The 18,742-nt window shown below is 42.3% G+C and overlaps 1 protein-coding gene across 12 annotated transcripts in view; it reads left to right on the top strand.

The window, feature by feature from the left end:
- The window catches only part of cacna1g (calcium channel, voltage-dependent, T type, alpha 1G subunit), a 335,496-nt gene extending 317,149 nt beyond the window's left edge, over window positions 1–18,347 (top strand). For 8 of the 12 annotated variants that reach the window (XM_026177281.1, XM_026177275.1, XM_026177280.1 and 5 more), the window contains 8 exons: window positions 67–145; window positions 510–631; window positions 2,113–2,532; window positions 3,897–4,049; window positions 7,616–7,738; window positions 10,597–10,792; window positions 10,982–11,151; window positions 17,305–18,347. In XM_026177281.1, coding sequence (XP_026033066.1) covers window positions 67–145; window positions 510–631; window positions 2,113–2,532; window positions 3,897–4,049; window positions 7,616–7,738; window positions 10,597–10,792; window positions 10,982–11,151; window positions 17,305–18,315 — 2,274 coding nt within the window. In that variant the 3' untranslated portion in view covers window positions 18,316–18,347. Of the gene's footprint in view, window positions 1–66; window positions 146–509; window positions 632–2,112; window positions 2,533–3,896; window positions 4,050–7,615; window positions 7,739–10,596; window positions 10,793–10,981; window positions 11,152–12,961; window positions 13,149–17,304 lie in introns of those variants that run through there. The other 4 variants (XM_026177284.1, XM_026177283.1, XM_026177285.1 and 1 more) reach the window with 3 other exon arrangements.
- Window positions 18,348–18,742: the final 395 nt, after the last annotated feature.

Below are 18,742 nucleotides of genomic sequence, written 5' to 3'. Positions count from 1 at the left end.
TTTATTTTCCCTGGGCTTTATCTCCTCTGACTAATCGCTCTCTTCCTTCCTGTTGTCTCCCTGCAGGTGGGCAATCTGGGTCTTCTCTTCATGCTCCTCTTCTTTATCTTTGCAGCGCTGGGAGTGGAGCTGTTTGGTGACTTAAGTAAGAACACATGCACAATAAAGAGATACTGTGCAGGCAGTAGAAAAAGAAGAAAATGAAATCTCTTAGTTTCCACTCAGGTCATTCACGGGCATACACCGAGCATTTAACTCTCCCCTCTGTGGGTTTAATTCATCTGATATTAATTGCTTCCTCGAATCCTTTGTTGAAATACTATATTGATCTCCTTAATTTTATCTTGAAGCTTTCAGAGCTATAAAATGCTATCACAGTAACTATTTTATTATAGGAAAATCCAACTGAAAGCCGTGAACACTGCTATCTTTTTTTGTTTCATTCTCTTTTACTCTCTGGCTAATCCTCTTTTTGTTTATCTCCTCCCACTTCCCTTTTGTCTCTGCAGTTTGTGATGAACTCCACCCCTGTGAGGGTCTGGGGCGCTACGCTACATTTAAAAACTTTGGGATGGCCTTTCTGCTGCTCTTCAGAGTTTCCACTGGAGACAACTGGAATGGCATAATGAAGGTGAAACCAACTCTGCAGTTTCAGATCCATAGACCACTCATACTCTACATTCACTCTTTTGTATCTGCACATTCTGCAGGTCCAGTTCTGTTTTAAAATGACTCCGCAATATGAATGTGCTTGTAATGGATGAAAAAAACATCACATTCGGACCTTCAAACCATACTCAATTTTTTGTATATAAGTTGTTCATAATGTCAACTTCTGGTTTAAAAACTAAAAAACGGATGTCAGTCTTTAGTGCGGCCATCGTATTTTTGTAGCCAGATGAGACTATATTCAAATAATACTGCATTTACAGTTTGGAGGACTGTGGTTGGAGATCACAGCATGACGCACCTTATTGGGACAGAGTGCAATGAACTCGCAATTTTGCTATGACATGGTTACATTGAAGATGGGGACCAGGTTTGCCACAGCTCAGTTTCTGTCTTCAAAGTGATTTTGTTTTGTTTAAGAAAACGACAAAATGCTATTAAGACAATCAGTTTGCAGTTAAATGGGGTCAAGCTAGCAAATACATACAATTATCAATTATCTGATAAAGTGGCACACAATGGAAATCTGTTTCCATCTGCATACACAAACATTCACATTGACTACTTATATTCAGGTTCCAATCAGAATCTTGTGTGTTTGCAACAGAAATTCTTCCACGAATTGTGAAGTAGTTGCTGTAGGACTGTGATTCAACGGCAAAATGACAGAAGTGCTCTGCAATCAGAATGCAACCAGTTGAGTGGAGTTTCCTACTGCAGAAAGACTGAGTTAGATAATTGCACTGTGTTGGCAGTCAGTTTTTGCAAACCTTCAGCACTTTGAGAGTGATTGCAGTTGCAGTTGCAGTGTTGTTTGCAGGCAGATTGCCTTATGCTCGAAAGAGGTCACCCAGAAGTTGAGAGTTCCACATGCTCTAACAGCAACAAAAATCAGTGCAATTACAAGGCAATGACCGATATTTCCAAGTCTCAAGGAGGATGCCGTCCTGTTTATTCCCCAGTGTTACTGAATAAGCCATAGGAGGATGTACAGCTAAGTTATGAGCGTAAGTTGATTTTAAACAAACACAGATTCATGCTAATTAGTAACACATGAATAAAATACTGGATCTTCACCACCAAAACCAAAGCACAGATATTTTGGATGGTGTGTTAGTAGAGTTAACCAGGAAGCATTATTAATGGTGAGATAATTCACTTTAAAATGCTCCCAGAGGTAAAAACACCACAGACCAGCCTAACATCAGTGATTAAAATTAGCTTAGGTGACACCTGGCAGACATCCAGTAGCTAAATCCATCAGTAAGCCAACTTGAGTGAGGGGTCACTGCAACCCAGTACAAAGTTGTTCTTACAAAGTTGTTCTTCTTGCTGTTGTAATGATCATCGGCTGCGAATGGTCACCCACCTGTAGGTGCATGTTCTTAACTAGAACATTTAACTAGAATACTATTAAATCCACCGTCTGTACGGTCTTTCCAGGATACGTTGAGGGACTGCGCCCAAGATACAGGCACCTGCTACAACACTGTGGTTTCTCCCATCTACTTCGTCTCCTTTGTCCTGACCGCTCAGTTTGTCCTGGTCAATGTGGTCATCGCAGTACTGATGAAGCACCTGGAGGAGAGCAACAAGGAAGCCAAGGAAGAGGCAGAGCTGGAGGCGGAGATGATGGAACTGGAGATGGAAGCGGGGGACATAGCAGCAAGGTCGCCCCAGCTCAACCCTCTGACACTGGGTATGGACAGGTCAAGCTCTGGGGGTTCCCCCTGGAGGTCTCCCAGAGGAGTGGATACAGAGCAGGAAAGGGATGGTCCTATGGATTCACCCACTGCCGATATAACCAGAGACTCTGTAGGCATCAGAGCAGAATCCCCTTCATGCACAGAGCCCCAACTGGAGGTAAAGAATCTTGTCGCCAAACTAATCTTTTTTTTCTCTCTCTGTCTCTCAAAAAAAGTTAATCTGTACTTCACAACAAAGCATCACTATTATTTGCCAGATAATCCCATTAAAAAAAGAACAGACCTAATTCAGTTACTCAGCTTAGCTTGTACCAAGCTGGAAACATGATTTTTAATTCTGTTGTGCATTATAAGATGATTTGGACACTGCTGGGACCGGAGCCAGGCTGTGAGGCTCGTTAGATGACCCCTTCATTGTCGTTACCTCTAACTCTGGTTCAAACCATTAGTTGATTCAGCAGCTCGCGCTGAGTAATGCTGAGAATGTGGCACGCCATCTAAAAAAGTTGATTACTTGCTCTTCGCTGGTCTCGGTACAATAACTGTAGTCCACCCATAAATAAACCAAGCCAGGGATGGCTATATTAGGCTGTGTTTACCAGACAGCCTGGCATCATCTCAGAATACAAATGGATGCATTTATCTGAAACGTACCCAAAACGGTTGTCATATTTTGAAGCTCTCAGGTGAAGATCTTTGTCTGCTGCACGTGCACTACGCAGGACTGGACATAGCTCCCTCGCATATCAGACGCTAGTTTGAAAATGTCTGGGTCTTTCTTGGTTATGCACAGTCACATCCAGAAAATATAGCTGTGCAGATTTATTATGCTGTGTGACCCACACTGGCCCATATCGGGATGCTTTACAATTTGTGTGCATTCACGGCTACGTGTGTGTGTGTGGTTATGTGTGTGTCTGTGTTTAGCTGATCCCTCTAGAGGACATGCCAGTCACAGACAGGTCACAGTGCCATGGGAAAGCTGGACCACAGGGCCTTGTTGTTCACTTCAACAGCTATTTCCAGACAACGGGGAACTTTGGGGGATAGGAAATAGAGGTTTCGCTATCGTTATCCCTCCCTCCCTAAGATCTTATCCTTCTTCCCTATGCTCCTCTCCCAAAACGTGAGCGGCTAAGTCACACTCTTCTCCCCAGCCTTGTTGAAGACCTGCTCTGCTGCAGTCTTGTAGTGCCCCCTTGTGGGTTTGAGTGTTAAGGGTGTTTGTTTACTACATTGCTGTGCAATTTGAAAGATTCGACAGGTCATTTAGTAAGAAGCCCTTAGCAGCCCACAAGAGAGCATTGTTCCCTCTGAGATGTTTCTCTTGTCTTTTGGGTTTCTATAACTGTTTCTGCCTGACTGACTGTCCTTTTCTTTGTGATCCATTCTTCTGTCCATACTTATTCGTGTATCTTTGTATGTAACTCTCCCCCTGTCCTTGTCTTCTTTTTTTTTCTTTTCTTTTTTCCTCTATTTCTGTCTCCGCTCTCTCTCTCTATTCTCTCTGCATTATCCAAGTTTGTCCAGCGGAGGGCACTCTTTGACTCGGTCTCCCTGGTCATCCAGGGTTCAATGGAGGGGGAGATGAGTCTCATGGACAACCTGTCCGGCTCTATCTGCCACTACTACGCGCTGCCCCCCAAGCCCAGCAAGCACAGCACCGACAAGAAGGTCAATAATCACCAGAAGCATCCCTGATGGATCGCCTCCTCCATGTCATATGTGGTTTTGTAGTGTCTTTATCTGTGTGCACCATGTAGGGCTGCTCAAGTACGAAGTAACGAAAATACTAATATTTATCTTGTACTGTCACATCTGATGCTATTAATATAATACACACACTTGTTTTAGTAACACTACAAATTATCGATCGATAATAAATGAAGTATTGATTGTACAACTGAGCTTTGGGTCATAAGTATAAAGGTAATATAGATAATATGGATACTATAGATCATAAAATGAAAAACAAAGGTGTACTAATTGATTATTTACTAGTTAGTTGGACTGTAGTGCATCAAAAAAAGAAAGAGTTTTAACTGATGCTAATAATGTTTTATAAAGTGTTTAAATAGGCAGCAGAGATAGTGATGTCATCAATTAAAAGAACATTAATCAAGAGATGGGTGTGTTTGCACCTAGTTTAGAGAAAAAAGGTAATTATTTAATACCCTGCTGAATTTGTTTGCTCGCTTACAAAGAAATGAACACTCTCTAATTTTTATGATGGTCTTATAAAAGCACATTACATAATTGATTTACATATCACTGAGTAAAATGAGTATTTGATTCCCAGGTAAAACATGACTCATTATTTATTGAGTTATTATTATTAAACCCTTGTTGGCAAGTACAGTGGTAAGATGTTTCTCACAGTTGGTCACCAGGTTTGCACACATCTATGCTGAGATGTTGGACCACTCCTCTTTACAGAAACTTTCTAAATCCTTTGGGTTTCTTGGCTGGTTTTTAGGCAACTTTAAGCTTGAGCTTCCTCCACAGATTTTCTATAGCAATGAGGTCTAGAGACTGGCTAGGCCACTCCATGGCCTTAATGTGCTTCTTCTTTAGCCACTGCTTTGTTGCTGTGATGGTATGTTTTGGGTCACTGTCATGTTGAAAGATCCATGCATGACCCAGCTGAGGGAAAGAGGTTCTCATCCAAGATTTTACAGTGCAAGGCCCCTTGATGTGCTAAACTCAACCTAGACCCATTAGCAGAAAGAGCACCAAAGCATAATGTTTCCAACTCTGTGCTTGACAGGGTAGATGGTGTTCTTTAGGCCGTACTCAGCATTTCTCTTCCTCCAAACACGGCAGCTCGAGTTGATGCCAAGCAACTCAATTCATCTCCTAAACCTTCTCTGAATTATTTAGATGTTCACTGGCAAACTTAAGACTTAAGTGTGTACATGTGCATTCTTGAACAAAGGGACCCTGCAGGGACTGTAATATCCATTACAGTATGGTATACTGCCTTCAGATCATTAACAAGTTCCTCCCGTGCTTGCGTTCAGGTTGATTCACCATCTTTTTCACGATCATTCTCATCCCATGAGGCAAAATTTTAATGATGTTAATTTTATATTTCTACCAGTTCTCACCGAGCTTCTCGCTGTTGGTCTTGTAGACGATTTCAGCCTTGTGTAAGTCAACAGTCTTGTCCCTGTTTTCTGACCGGTCTTTGGCCCATGATGCTGAAGGATTAAGTATGTGAGAAACAGATTCTGTGGTTATTCTGGCTGAGTTGTAGGGGATCAAATACTTAATTCACTCAAAGCATGTTTGTCACACTTACATGTTTCACTTTTTCCACATAGGTAAGGTTTGGATAGCATTCTTTCCCACTAATTGAAGTCATTATCAAACAACTGCATTTTGTATTTCCTTGCCTTTGTATAATATTACATTTTATTTGATGATCTAAAACAGGGCTGTCCAACTCCAGGCCTCAAGGGCCGGTGTCCTGCAGGTTTTACATGTGTCCTTGATGCAACACAGCTGATTTAAATGGCTAAATGACCTCCTCAACATGTCTTGAAGTTCTCCAGGGGCCTGGTAATGAACTAATCATTTGATTCAGCTGTGTTGACCCAGGGTAATATCTAAAACCTGCAGGACACTGGCCCTTGAGGCCTGGAGTTCCTCACTCCTGATCTAAAACATGGAAGTAAAAAAATACAAGTAATGAGGATGGGGGCAAATAGTTTTTTACAGTATATGCATAAGCCTTAGCCTAGAAAGCAGCAAGCAGAAGTATGAACTGTCCAAAGAACTCAGTTTTATTAAATAAAGACATCCCTGTCTGTTTAATATCCTGCAGCCCTACAGCCATTACCATTTTTGTACTGGCATTCTTCTTCATTGAATATTTTCCCCTTACTAACCAGCCTCGCTGCCCACCAAAGCACAGTGCGTCATGTCCCGCCTCAACTATGAGCTCATTCCCTCATTCACTTACACTCATTCATGCTTGGCAGGTTTTTGGTCTGCTTCTGCAGCCTCACTGGCGTGGTTTAAAGTTTGCCCGTCTCCCCTACACAACGTGTCTCTGTATCTGTATGAGGACGTGACAATGCTTGTGCATTTACTCAGGTGATTGTGTCATTTGCCAGTCAGTCACAGCAGAGTGATAACCACCTAAAGCCAGCAGATCACACACTGTTAAATCCTGCACAGATGTGGCTCAATCAATAGGCTATGGATCACTTGAGCCACTGAATAATGCATCTGGGTGCCTGTTTTTCTCATTTGAAGCCAAATTTGGCACAATTACATTAGCGCTGTAAAACCCCCATCTTCTAAAAGCTTTAAATGGGTTTGAGATCTCAGCGTTAGATGCCACAGGGCAATGTTCTCCTTCTGATATGTTTCAGTCCCTGCATTTTTATTCACGAATGACCCATTTGCCTGACAGAAACAATTTCCCCTGTTAAACCAGTGTGAAGGCAAAAAAAGAAAATAGCAGCTCCTTTTACATGAGCCAGTATGGAGCCCCGCAAGGGACATGGGAGAAAAAGAAAATTAAGACGGACTTTTGCGAGATCTCGCAAAACAAACTGGGGGATCATGCAAAGGTTTTAGCAGATATTTGACGTTTACACAACTACATACACGCCTCAAAATATCTTTAAAGTTTATTTTGTGACCCAGAAAGAGTAATATTACAACTACGTAGCTGCCGTCATTGTTGGAATTCAACTTTTTCAAGATCTCGCAAATGTTCATCGTAATTTTTTTTTCTCCCATGTCCCTTGCGGAGCTCCGTAAGCCAGAAATACTGAAGACTTTGGCTTCATCTCTGAGTGTTTCAATCTCTGAGGTGTTTTACAAGAGGTCCCTAGAAAATTAGGTTATTTGGATTCTTCTTCTTTAGCAACATAAGCAATTAAATGTGCCATTTAGTACTTAATGTAAATGAATCCCAGTGCTGTCGTGTAATGTCTTACTGGCATCATATTTCGCTGTTAAAGAATCTCTCTGCTGTGCCTGTGTCACAAAAAAAGTCCACTAACAGCTGACTAAATACAGCCGTTTTTTGGTGTTTTTTTAGTTTGTCCTTCTTCCTCTGTTGTTTTGCTCTGCTACATACTTCTAGTTTATATGTGGTGTTTTTTTTAAACTTGTATTGTTCTGTTAGTTTCAGGTTTTATCTGTGTAACGTCCTTCTATTTATGTACTGCACAGAGTGCACCTTTGTTTTCTCTGCTCACCAGCGGTTGTCTCTTCCTGCCTAGATCCCTCTAGCGGAGATGGATGCTCTGTCTCTGGCCTCTGAGAATTCCTGGTCCCTAGCTCTGACAGACGACTCAACCCCTGACGATTTTAACCCCCTATTTCTAACCACTCTGGAATGCAATGTACTGACAGTTCCTCTCTTCATCTTTCTCCATTGTTATTTCTTCTCCTTCCCCGCTGCAGTGGCTTGTACTGTCTCCTTCACTGGGTATTTCCAAAGTCACCTGACCCTCCCCACCACCAAGCTTACACACTGGGGTTTAACAAGGGGAAGCCAACTGGATGCTAAATTAGCTAAAAATATATTTAAAAAAAAAGAAGATAGCATTTATATGTACCACTAATTACTTATTTTTGAAAATAAGTAAAAGCCACACACTTGTTTTTCTTTCTTCATAGAACGTCTGAATGAGCTCTTTGGCGTGCAGCTCATTACAATTCTATCTGGAGTCGGCCATGTTGTGTATTTGGATTTCTTTGCTAAAGTTGCTGCTTCTAAAGCTATGTCCCAATCATAGGCCGCATCCTTCGGAGGACCCGGCCTTCGCGGTCTACGTGAGCCAGGTCTTTCAAAGACCAGGAGGGCCGGAAGTACGAGGCTGCGAAATGGGACGGTCTAGCCTTCAGATTTGCGTCACCAACTGTCTCGGTGGAGTTTAATAAACTCAGCTGTCTGCTCCTCACTCACTAATATATAACAGGACATTGGAGTAAATTCTCGACCATCTCACACTTCTGTTTAATCAGTTTTCTGTTTGACATTTATTCAGCTGTGTGAAAACTTTAATCTCAGCCAAACCGATTTACTCAGGAACAAATAAAACACTGACAAAGGCCAAACAATAACATTTTTAAGTTATCTAAGTGTTATTGTTTGGCTTTTTTCAGTGTTTTATTTGTTCCTGAGTAAATCGGTGTTTAACCTGTTTAACCTGAGTAGCGAAAAGACCGCTGGGGCCTGAAAACGATGTGCTGGGAGTTAGTTGTTCTCACCGGCTCTAATGAGCCTCGACCTCCCAGTCAGCTATTGAGCTGGTGGGTAACAGACGTCTCAGAAAACGTTGGAGCACTTTTGCAAATATGCGATGTCTTGATAAACCGAGCTGATATTTGAAGTTTACACGGCTACATTCTCGCCTAAAAATATGTTAAAAGTTTATTTTGTGACCCAGAAAGAGTAATAAGAGTAATATTAAAACTAAGTAGCTGCCGCCATTGTTGGAAACTGGAATTGGCTGGGCCGCGCTATGAATTCTGGGATAGTTTGGGCCACGAAGGATACACCCGACCATCCCTCAAATTCAGGGAAATGAAGGATGTATTAGTCGGTCGCATTTGGAGCAGCCTTCAAATTAGGACAGACTTTGTTGCCTAGCTGTGACGTATTCGGCCTTCAAATGCGGCCTCAGAAGGATGCGGCATATGAATTGGGACCTAAACTGTTCTGAAATGGGGGCGTGGCCAGCAGCAGCTCATTTTCGAAGCTACAGATACTAAAACAGCTTATTTGGAGCTGAGATTAAAAAATGTATAAGCATAGCAAAAAAACAACCAATCTTTTTTTTTAGTTTAAACTTTATAGACAGATTCTGGGAACGTGTGAGACTTTATTGAACTTGTCAAAATTGGATCTAATATGGGAAATATGAGTGGAGAACTTTTTCTGTTTTCTATGTAACTGATTCCAAATAATTAAATAAATAAAATGTGGAAAGCTTACACTTGCACATACAATAACAATGGGTCACTTAAACCATAGTTGACGCGTGACAACTGCTAAACAAATGAGACGTTGTGTTAAGTATAACAGTGAGTAAGGGTCTTGGTAAAAGGCATCTTCCACATCCTGGCATTCTTTGTCATGACCCCGTTCATTATTTTCTTTGAACATGTCATCATGCACTGCAGCCCATGTATGTGTCCTCACTGCAATTAATCTATAGATCCCTCTATGACACGCCATCCTACAGGCTCTGAAAATGAAATAGAATGTCGTCTGGGTGTCAGAGTATTATTAACCACCGGTTTGGGTCATTAATGATCACATGGCTTCATGACCAGAGAGGGTCACTGTCACCTTGGCTCAGCGTTGCTGCTGAATTAATACGTATATCATAAGAAAAAAAGAGCGCTGGCCAACGAGGTGCTCTTAATTGGATTGTTCTGGGACAAATGCAATAGAAAAATAAAGACAATGGAGTGAAGAGGTAGAGGTGTTCAAGTGGCTTTGAAGTACCCTGGTGAAACAAATTTATCTTTATTTCTCATTCCGCCTTTTCAGCCTGGTGTGTTTTACTTTCCAGTCCAGTCCAGTCCAGTAGAGTAGTGCGCCTCCTTACCTGCCAGTTTGCAGTTTTTTCTCCTTTGACTACTTTTTTCACTTTCTTCTCTCTCTGTGTGTAAACTCTGTTCTCTCCCCTCCTTCTTTCTTTTCCTTTGTGCTTTACGTGTGAGTCTTCGTCTTTTCTCGCAGTCCTTTCCTGTCAGCCTACTTCTGTGGATGTGCTGTATGCTGTCCTCTGGTGGTGTACTTTTCAGTCTCCTCTGAGCTGCCGTGTGTTTGCTACAGGGTTGTAAAGTGTGTTGGACCCCCTGTAGCTCTGTGCTGAATGGGAACTGATTCTTTAATGGGTCAGGCTGCAGGACACTGCCCTAGCTGACACACAATCACGGCTTAATGTAAAGTTATACGACCGACGGGCTAAAAGCAGACACAAGAAGCAGAGTGTCACATGCTTTAAAAAAGGAATTGGAAATGTTTCTGTGATCTGTGGCAGCTCTGTGCCAGTCAGCTCCAATGTGCAAAGATCCTCTGTGTTTTCTGTGTATGCTGATGATCAGTACCTCTTTGTTGACATTGTGTCTTAGACAGTTGACAACCTGTGAGTGTACTGGTAAGAGTGTGAGAGTAAGTGAGTTAAAGAGCAGCCCAGGCTCTTCTTGTTCTGGGTGACCCTGATTGTTTTCTCTGCTTCCCCAGGCGGAGCAGCTTGGTTCTGGGGCGCTTCGGGACGACAACCTGTTGAGCGTCAGAAAGCCTGCGGTGGGACGCACGCACTCCCTACCCAACGACAGCTACATGTTCCTCTCGCCACAGCCCGTGGGGCAAACATCTCCCACTGCAGCACACCCACAGGGGCCCCAGCACATACTGGGCACTCACAGGGCCCAATCGGGTAATGCCACATTTCTCTTTAATGTCATTTAGCGTAGAATGTGTTTCATTAGGACAGAACAGAAATGGGTGGGCTTGATTTTTAACATAAAGCATTGTGGCATGAGGAGGTTATTTTATCTAAGGTAAACACACCTACTGTAACTGTTGTGTATTCACTGAAGGTGCCAGCACTGTGCTTTGTGTGCAGGCTCCAGTGGCTCGGTGCGTTCACAACCCGCGGAGTTTTCCCAGCAGCTGACTGTTCCCACAGACCTCTTCAGACCCATCAGCCCACACAGCCACTCAGATTCAGAGAGTATACCACGAAACCCACCGTCTAGACGCACACACACATTTAGCCGTACGCTACGCAGACAGGTGAGCAAAACACACTGCTTCAGATTTTCACTTGACTCCAAATTTACTTTTCTAGTTTTATCCTGTCTTTTTACTACTTAGTGTGATAATACATATCTGTATTATATGTCTATACTTGACTGTGGTCCTTAACTGTCTGTTCATACCAAACTCTATACAGGCTTATACAAACTGCTGGAGTTTTTACTGTTCGCTGCCAGTGGAATCGGTGGGATACGAGTTATGAGTATTAGAACCACTCTGGGAGAAAAATGATAATATATTGAATGGAAAGCAGTTATTTTTAAACCATAATAGCTAAAAAGAAAGTTTCGTTTTTTCCTGCTTTCTTCTATAACGCTGAATCACTAACTTATAATAAAAAAAAAATTATGCATTATAACAAAATATTAGTACATGTTATTAAATATAATATTAAAACAATTTGATACATAATGGCAGTTTTACATGAAACGATCAAGCCTTATTTTTGCAGATATTTGTGGCTACAAGTATTAACTATGCTCAACGTTTAGTGTATTAGGTAGTATTGTTTTATTGTGTCTTCATTTTCACCATAAACCATAATAAGAAAACATGCCTCCTACACTGTTTTTTAAATTTATTTATTTATTTTATTTATTACAGTGTTATTATTAATAACAGTTTAATATATATAAATATAAATAAGATGCTGATGAAATCTCAAAATTAAAATGAAAGGAAATACACTTTTCTGTACCAAAGTTAGCATAGCACAGTTAGCATAGCATAAAAAAGGTTTTAGCTAACCTTGCCCTTTCAAGCTGCGCTACACAGGCCAGCTAGCTTAGTTCAGTCCAAATAAAAAAGAAAACAACTTTCTACCAACATCTAATGAAAATTGTCAATATGGCACAATTTAGTTCCACTCTAAACTAACTGATGAGAGCATATTTGTGAGTAGTATTGATTTTTTTGTTATATAATCTTGTGTTAGCATAACTGCTCATTTGAATGCCTTCCAAGCCTTGAGAAATATTCCTTGAAAGTATTTAAAGAATTTACAAGAAAGCTTACCTAAAAGAGTTCAGGGAGTGTGTGTGTTAAAAAATAATAGTCAAATATCAAGCGTGTTAGAACTGCATTGCCTTATATACTGCATTTCCATTCCACGAGATTGTAACACACATCTTTCAATAAATCTCTGCAGCTATTTTCCATTTCTCTAGCAAAGTATTAAGAAATGAGGGGTGGCTCAAGACTTTTAAAACACTTTATATCACAACAAGAAAAATGAGCATGTGCTAAAGCAGTGATAGCCATCCAGTTCTGCATGCAACCTTTCACATTTTTATATAACCATTTTTATCTACTCCGTGGTCCAGATAAGGAAACGCATAGTAAGGTTCTTTACTATCTTTCAAATTAGATAATAAGCAGCCTGAAAGCCTGTCGGGTCCTTGAGGTATCCAGATAGAGAATGCCTCAGCAAAGACATCCGCAAAATTCCCAGCCATCATAACTTATTTAAAAACATCACCAAAACTAACCAAAAAGGAAAACTTTATCATATAATCACATTTGGAATATTAATTGTCAGCTTTATCAAACAGAAATTAATGCTCCTATAATATGCCTTTTTTGATAAATCAGGCCTTTAATCTTAATTCAAAAGAGTCTATCCCAAGAGTGGCTCTAAAACTCCATGAAAGAGAATCATTTAAAGCTTTCCATGTTGGATGTTCTAAACATATTCACTTTCCCCCCTCTGTCTGTCTTCTTCTTCCTGGGGTTTAACTGATCTGCTGTCTCATTTTTCCACACTGTATCTGTTGGTCTTTGATCTCAGCTCAGCTGGGCCCAAAAGCCGCCCGACCCTGAGCTTCTGTTCAAACACAGATACTCCTGTTTCTGAAACAGACAGTAGACTTTAGTTACCACTGGGCCTTTCAGAAACACTGGACTCCATGTTCATCTTCAGAGAGACAGCCCAACAAACACACTATTGCATTCACACACACACACACACACACACACACACACACACACACACACACACACACACACACACACACACACACAAATAGAGTCCTCTCTTGCCCCCCTCCCTTCTTTGCCACTCATTGACCCAAATGTTTGTCTACTGCTAAGCATCAGCCACAGAGTATCTTTAACTCTCTCAACAGGTAGCTAGTTAGCCTGTAAGGAGCTAACTTAGTGAGAGTTTATTGATTTGTGCAAGTGACTGGAACTACATAGCATCTCGTAACTGGATCTTCCAGTCACATGATAGAATGTATTGCAGCAAGATACAGGTGTAGTGTGGCTATGTCACTCATGGTACGGTGCACTTAATATATTACAAACAAATACAACTCAGGGGATTGCTACAAAACAGCAAGTGCTGTCCAGTTGCATTTGGCTATTTTCTACTCAGAATCATGATTATTGAGCACCAGAGAATTTTGTATTGCCTAGGTTAGTGCTTTAATAGTTATTAATAGTTGAGTGTGGTACTATTAAGTCAGTTTTGCTTATAAAAATAGTTTTGAAAAATGAACTTTGACAGGGTGATCCTTTTAAGCTTCGTTCCAGTGTGCACTCTTATGATTTCCTACCTGGTGTTGCATTGCTGTGGCTGGTGATTGGCCAGGCCTGCTTGTGATACCTTTGCCCACTTGGTGTCACTGTGGTTACAGCATTCTCATGCAGGGAAACCCCCATAAATCCAAACACTGCTCCGAGTGCTGTGCTCTAAAACTCATGCATGTTTTATTTCCTCATCTCTATAGATTTAAGAGCATATTCGAGCTGACCCAATTCAACACTGTTAGATTCAAGCACCCTGCTATCAATGCCCTCTCCCAAGTCTGTGAGAGATGAAGAAAAAGTCATGAGTTCATCGGGACATTTTAGCAACCACTGTGCTTATTGACCTTTCCACTACTGCAGTCGTTACATACTGTTTTCCCTCAGCCTGCTGGCCTCACACCCTGTACATGGTTCTGAATAGAGATAAGGGTCACAATTGGTTGCAAACTCTTCGTGAAACTGCAGTGCTGACGGCTAACAGAGTTTTGTATGAATGGTCAAAGGTTAGATGGTCATTTGGTCTGGCTCGGAGCTCACCGTGTCAGCCAGCGGTCAATCAGTCCATAAAAACCCCCAAAATATAACAAAACAATAATCAAAACAATAAAATACTATACACTTTTCCCAGCTACCTTCGTTCTTTAAAATATTATTCACATATGTGTTTAGCTATATTGTTCGAAACCTTATTAATGGACTGAGTTATTAGTTGAATTAGTGAAAATATATGCCTTAAAATTCAGGGTAAATTATTCAGATGAATGTAATGTGCCGAAACATCTACCTGGGTCATCTTTCTCTAAATCTACTACTACTACTACTAATAATAATAATGGATTGCATTTATATAGCACTTTTCGGGACTCCTCAAAGCGCTTTACAATTCCACTATTCATTCACTCTCACATTCACACACTGGTGAAGGCAAGCTACAGTTGTAGCCACAGCTGCCCTGGGGCAGACTGACAGAGGTGAGGCTGCCATATCGTGCCATCGGCCCCTCTGGCCAACACCAGTAGGCGGTAGGTGAAGTGTCTTGCCCAAGGACACAACGACCGAGACTGCTAGATCTTTGCATGATACAACGAGCATAATAATCTTTATTTGTAGTATACTGGAATGAGACATGTTAGATCAGGGGTGTCAAACTCCAGTCCTCGGGCTGGTATCCTGCTTGTTTTTGAGATATCCCTGCTCTACCTGCTGCTGATTACCTGGATCAGGTGTGCTTTGCCAGTAAGAAGCTACCAGGGCAGGTTAGTTGGAAAACAAGCAGGACAGCAGCCTTCGAGGCCTAGAGTTCGACACCTGTGTGTTAGATTGTCTGCCTATAAAGGAGTCCTCCAATTAACTCTGCCTGTCACAAACATACAGAGCTGTGTGCCTGAGGCTACGTCCACACGAATGCGTTTTTGTTTGAAAACGCATTGTTTTCTCTCCATTTTGGCCTCCTGTCCACACTGAGTCTGCGTTTTCCCCCGAAGGAAAACACAGCGTTTTCAAAACGCTCTCGAAAACAAATACATTTGAAGACAGTGCTTTCGCGTCACAGTGTGGACAGCGAAAACGGAGACTTTCGAAAACGATGACGCATTTTAGTCATGTGATGCAGTCATGTGACCAATTAAAGAAAGATAGCGGAGGGCATTATACAGCAGTTTTTTTGTTTGCTCTCAATTTTGACAGCCCTATTAAAGATTAATATCAGTTTGTACATGCTTCAGTTAGCTTTTCTTCAAATTCTTCAATTTCACTTCGCTTTTGCAACTTTGTACTTTTGTGTTACTCGCAGCAACAACTCCACCTCATTGTTAGTCCATTTAAAAAACGCGGTGCTTTTCCTCGCCATTTTGCCGTGACGTTTCAACGAGCCCCAAAGTAAATAAACGGCAGACAAAAATGAGCCAGGCCGAATCTTCTTGCGTTTTACGCATGCGCAGTACTGGAACGTAAGCGTTTTCGGCCGTTTCAATGTGGATGCACAACGACGATAACGCCATTTTCAAATCTATCCGGGTTAGTGTGGACGTAGCCTGAGATGACCATATTAGGAATATCCCGTCTTTGTGCCATCACGCTGATCTGGAAGTAGAAAAAATAGTCGAAAACATAAACACTGAAATAATTGCTTGTACTTAACACTTTTTTGTTTCTTAGTTTAAAGAATAAAATTACCTACTTAAAAATTGCAACAGTTTTGGCTGCGTATTGGACTCCAAGCTATTTATGATGTTGTGGCAATTTTTAAGTATTGTAAGACTTCTATGTCTCACATTATGATTTATCATAAAAGTAGTCCTTTTGCAGTTTGCTATGGTGGCCCTGCAACTTGGGAAAACACCAGCCAATGCTGCAAAAGCACGCAAAACAAAATGTAAATAGAAAAAAAACAACACACAATGGAAGTTGAATAAAACACAACAGAAGTGCCACAAAAGCTCACAAAAAACAAACAAATAAACCCCAAAAGCACAGAACAAAACTCCCAAACTAAAACTAAAAAAACAAAATGGAAGTGTTTCTTCGGTGACAATAAGGTGACAAAACAGTTGCAGAACTGCAACCTCTAACATACATGGCAGATGGTCGCCCCTCCTTGAGCCTGGTTGTGCCGGAGGTTTCTTCCTGTTAAAAGGGAGTTTTGCCTTCCCACTGTCACCAAGTGCTCACTGAAAGGCGATTTGATTGTTGGGGTTTTCTTTGTCTCACTTTAGTGTCTTTACCTTACAGTATAAAGTTCCTTGTGGCAACTGCTGTTGTGGTTTGGTACTATATAAATAAATGAATTGCAGAAGTACCAAGCTAACAGTAAATGGCTAACAGCAAACATGTAGCTACAGTATTATATGAATCACATGATTAAAAGACATATTACCTCACATCTTTATCTCCCTCACAATGCTGAAGATTTCTTTGCGTCGTGTAAACGCGTCTCAGTGCGATCCTTCACGTGTTTTGGTTTCTGGCTTTTTGCAGCGTTTTAAATTTACCGGTTTCCTTAAGTTGCAGTGTGTTTGACCTCCCAAGGCAACCATAATTTTCTCATTATTTTGCATGAAAAAAATGCAAAAAAGGTTTACTTTCAAAATTAAATCAGATAGTAGGGTCTTTACCTTACATTATGAAGTGCCTCTCAATAAAACTGAATTGAATTAAAATGAATTGAACTGAAGAATGAGACATAAATCTTACAATGCCTACGTGACACAAATATGTACTACGTTTTTTTGGCTTCTTTTTTAAACGTCAGAGCACAGAGTAACTTTAAACCTTCAACACATGAATGTGAAAGCACAGAAAGTATCCGCTAATGTCAGATGTTTCTTACCCAAGTTACTCTTGAGAAATCTTAATCTGAAATATTGGCATTGAGCAACATCATCTTACAATTATCACAATAATGTTTCTTAGAAAACTAAAATAGTACACAGAGGACTGTGACAGTGAGCTGGTCAGACTGTGAACTTTGACCCAAACTGCTGCTTCTCACCCTCATCATCTATCACTAACCAATCTCCCCCCTCTCATCCCCCTTCCCCCTCCCGACCTTCCTCTCATTGCACATTTACTTTAATTCCCCTCCCCCCACCCGTTCTCCAGGTTGCAGTGTCTACTGATTCTCAGGAGGCCCTTTGTACCGACGTAGGGGAAAGCAGTGAAGGACTCGTGAATGTGGCCTCTCTTGGCCTCCCTCCATCCCCTATCCCCTCCATCTCCTCTACCTCTCCCTCTCCCTACCATCATCATCAACACCCTACTCCTCAACAACCAGCTCTGTGCCTGGTCCCTGCCACACCGGGCGCCTCCCCTAAACCATCACGTCCCAGCACAGTGCACACCCAGCACCACGACCAGCATTGCCTCGCCTCCTACTCCCCCTGCCCTTCGCCTCCCCCTCCCATACCCGCCAGGCCACCCCAGCAGGAGGTGTCAGAGGATCGGGAAGTGTCCCTCATTAACCAGATGGTGTTGGCCGGCAGCGATGACATCACGGCCGAGGACAGCAGCAGCGGCGGGAACGAGGGTTACGGCAGCTACGCGGGCTGCCAGGAAAGTCGGAGTCCATGTTTGAGGCAGCTGAAGAGGTTCCACAGCGCTGACACGCAGGGCCGCAACGCCCTCCTGCCCCGCCCCCGCCCTTACTCCTGGCTGGACGACCCACGGCGCCACTCTGTGGAAGTCTGCTCTCCGGTTGATTCCAGCCCCCAGTGCAGCACCAACTCCACCTCCTCCGGCTTTGTGTCGCGGGCCGACAGCCTGCAGATTCAAAGCCAGATCCCCGCTCAGACCTCCCCCCGCCGCAAGAAGAAAATGAGCCCACCCTGTATATCTGTGGACCCCCCTGAGGGACTGGAACCCCAGTCTGGCCTCTACCCATGCCTGGGTGGGCTCGGTGGCATGGGACTGACTGGGTTAGGGATGCCCCCTCCCCTACCCAACCGGGACACCTACCTGAGGAGGAGAGCACCCTCCAGTGACTCCAAGGACTCCTTTGACCTGGCAGTCGGAGAGGGTTCAGGACAGGACGGAGGTTCACCGAACCCCAACACCAACTCCAAGTTATTAACTCTTCCCAGCTTCTCCTTTGAGAAAACAAGCTCTGAGCACTGAACACCAATACTCGAATACACACACACGCGCACACACACACACACAGCCGGACGAACCCTCCACACACATAAACACACGATGCACTCTGTGTGTCTGTGATGGTGATAGTTCTAGTAATAATGCTGTAGAAAGTAATAATGGTAAAACTACAACAAACAGTAAAAACATCCTTGGTTTCATAAGGAGTGCAGTACTGTAGTAGTGTGACCATCCCTTGTCTTTGTATTGTTACTGCCAAAACAGCCAGAGAAGAAGAGAACGACAAATATTTCTCTGGCTGCAGCTTGACCCCATAACCCCTGGAGTGACATCAGCGCCTGGGTTATTAGCGCCCACTGCGGTCGCCATATGAACTGCCTGGTGTTAATACAGAGCGGACCTGGTCAGTGGAGGTACAAAGCAATATTTAGAGACACTATTTTCTTAA

This window comes from Astatotilapia calliptera, chromosome 8 (genome assembly GCF_900246225.1).
Source record: "Astatotilapia calliptera chromosome 8, fAstCal1.2, whole genome shotgun sequence".
Classification (NCBI taxonomy): domain Eukaryota; kingdom Metazoa; phylum Chordata; class Actinopteri; order Cichliformes; family Cichlidae; genus Astatotilapia; species Astatotilapia calliptera.
The sequence above is the reverse complement of the archived record's forward strand: the minus strand, read 5'-3'. Positions and strand labels throughout refer to the sequence as shown.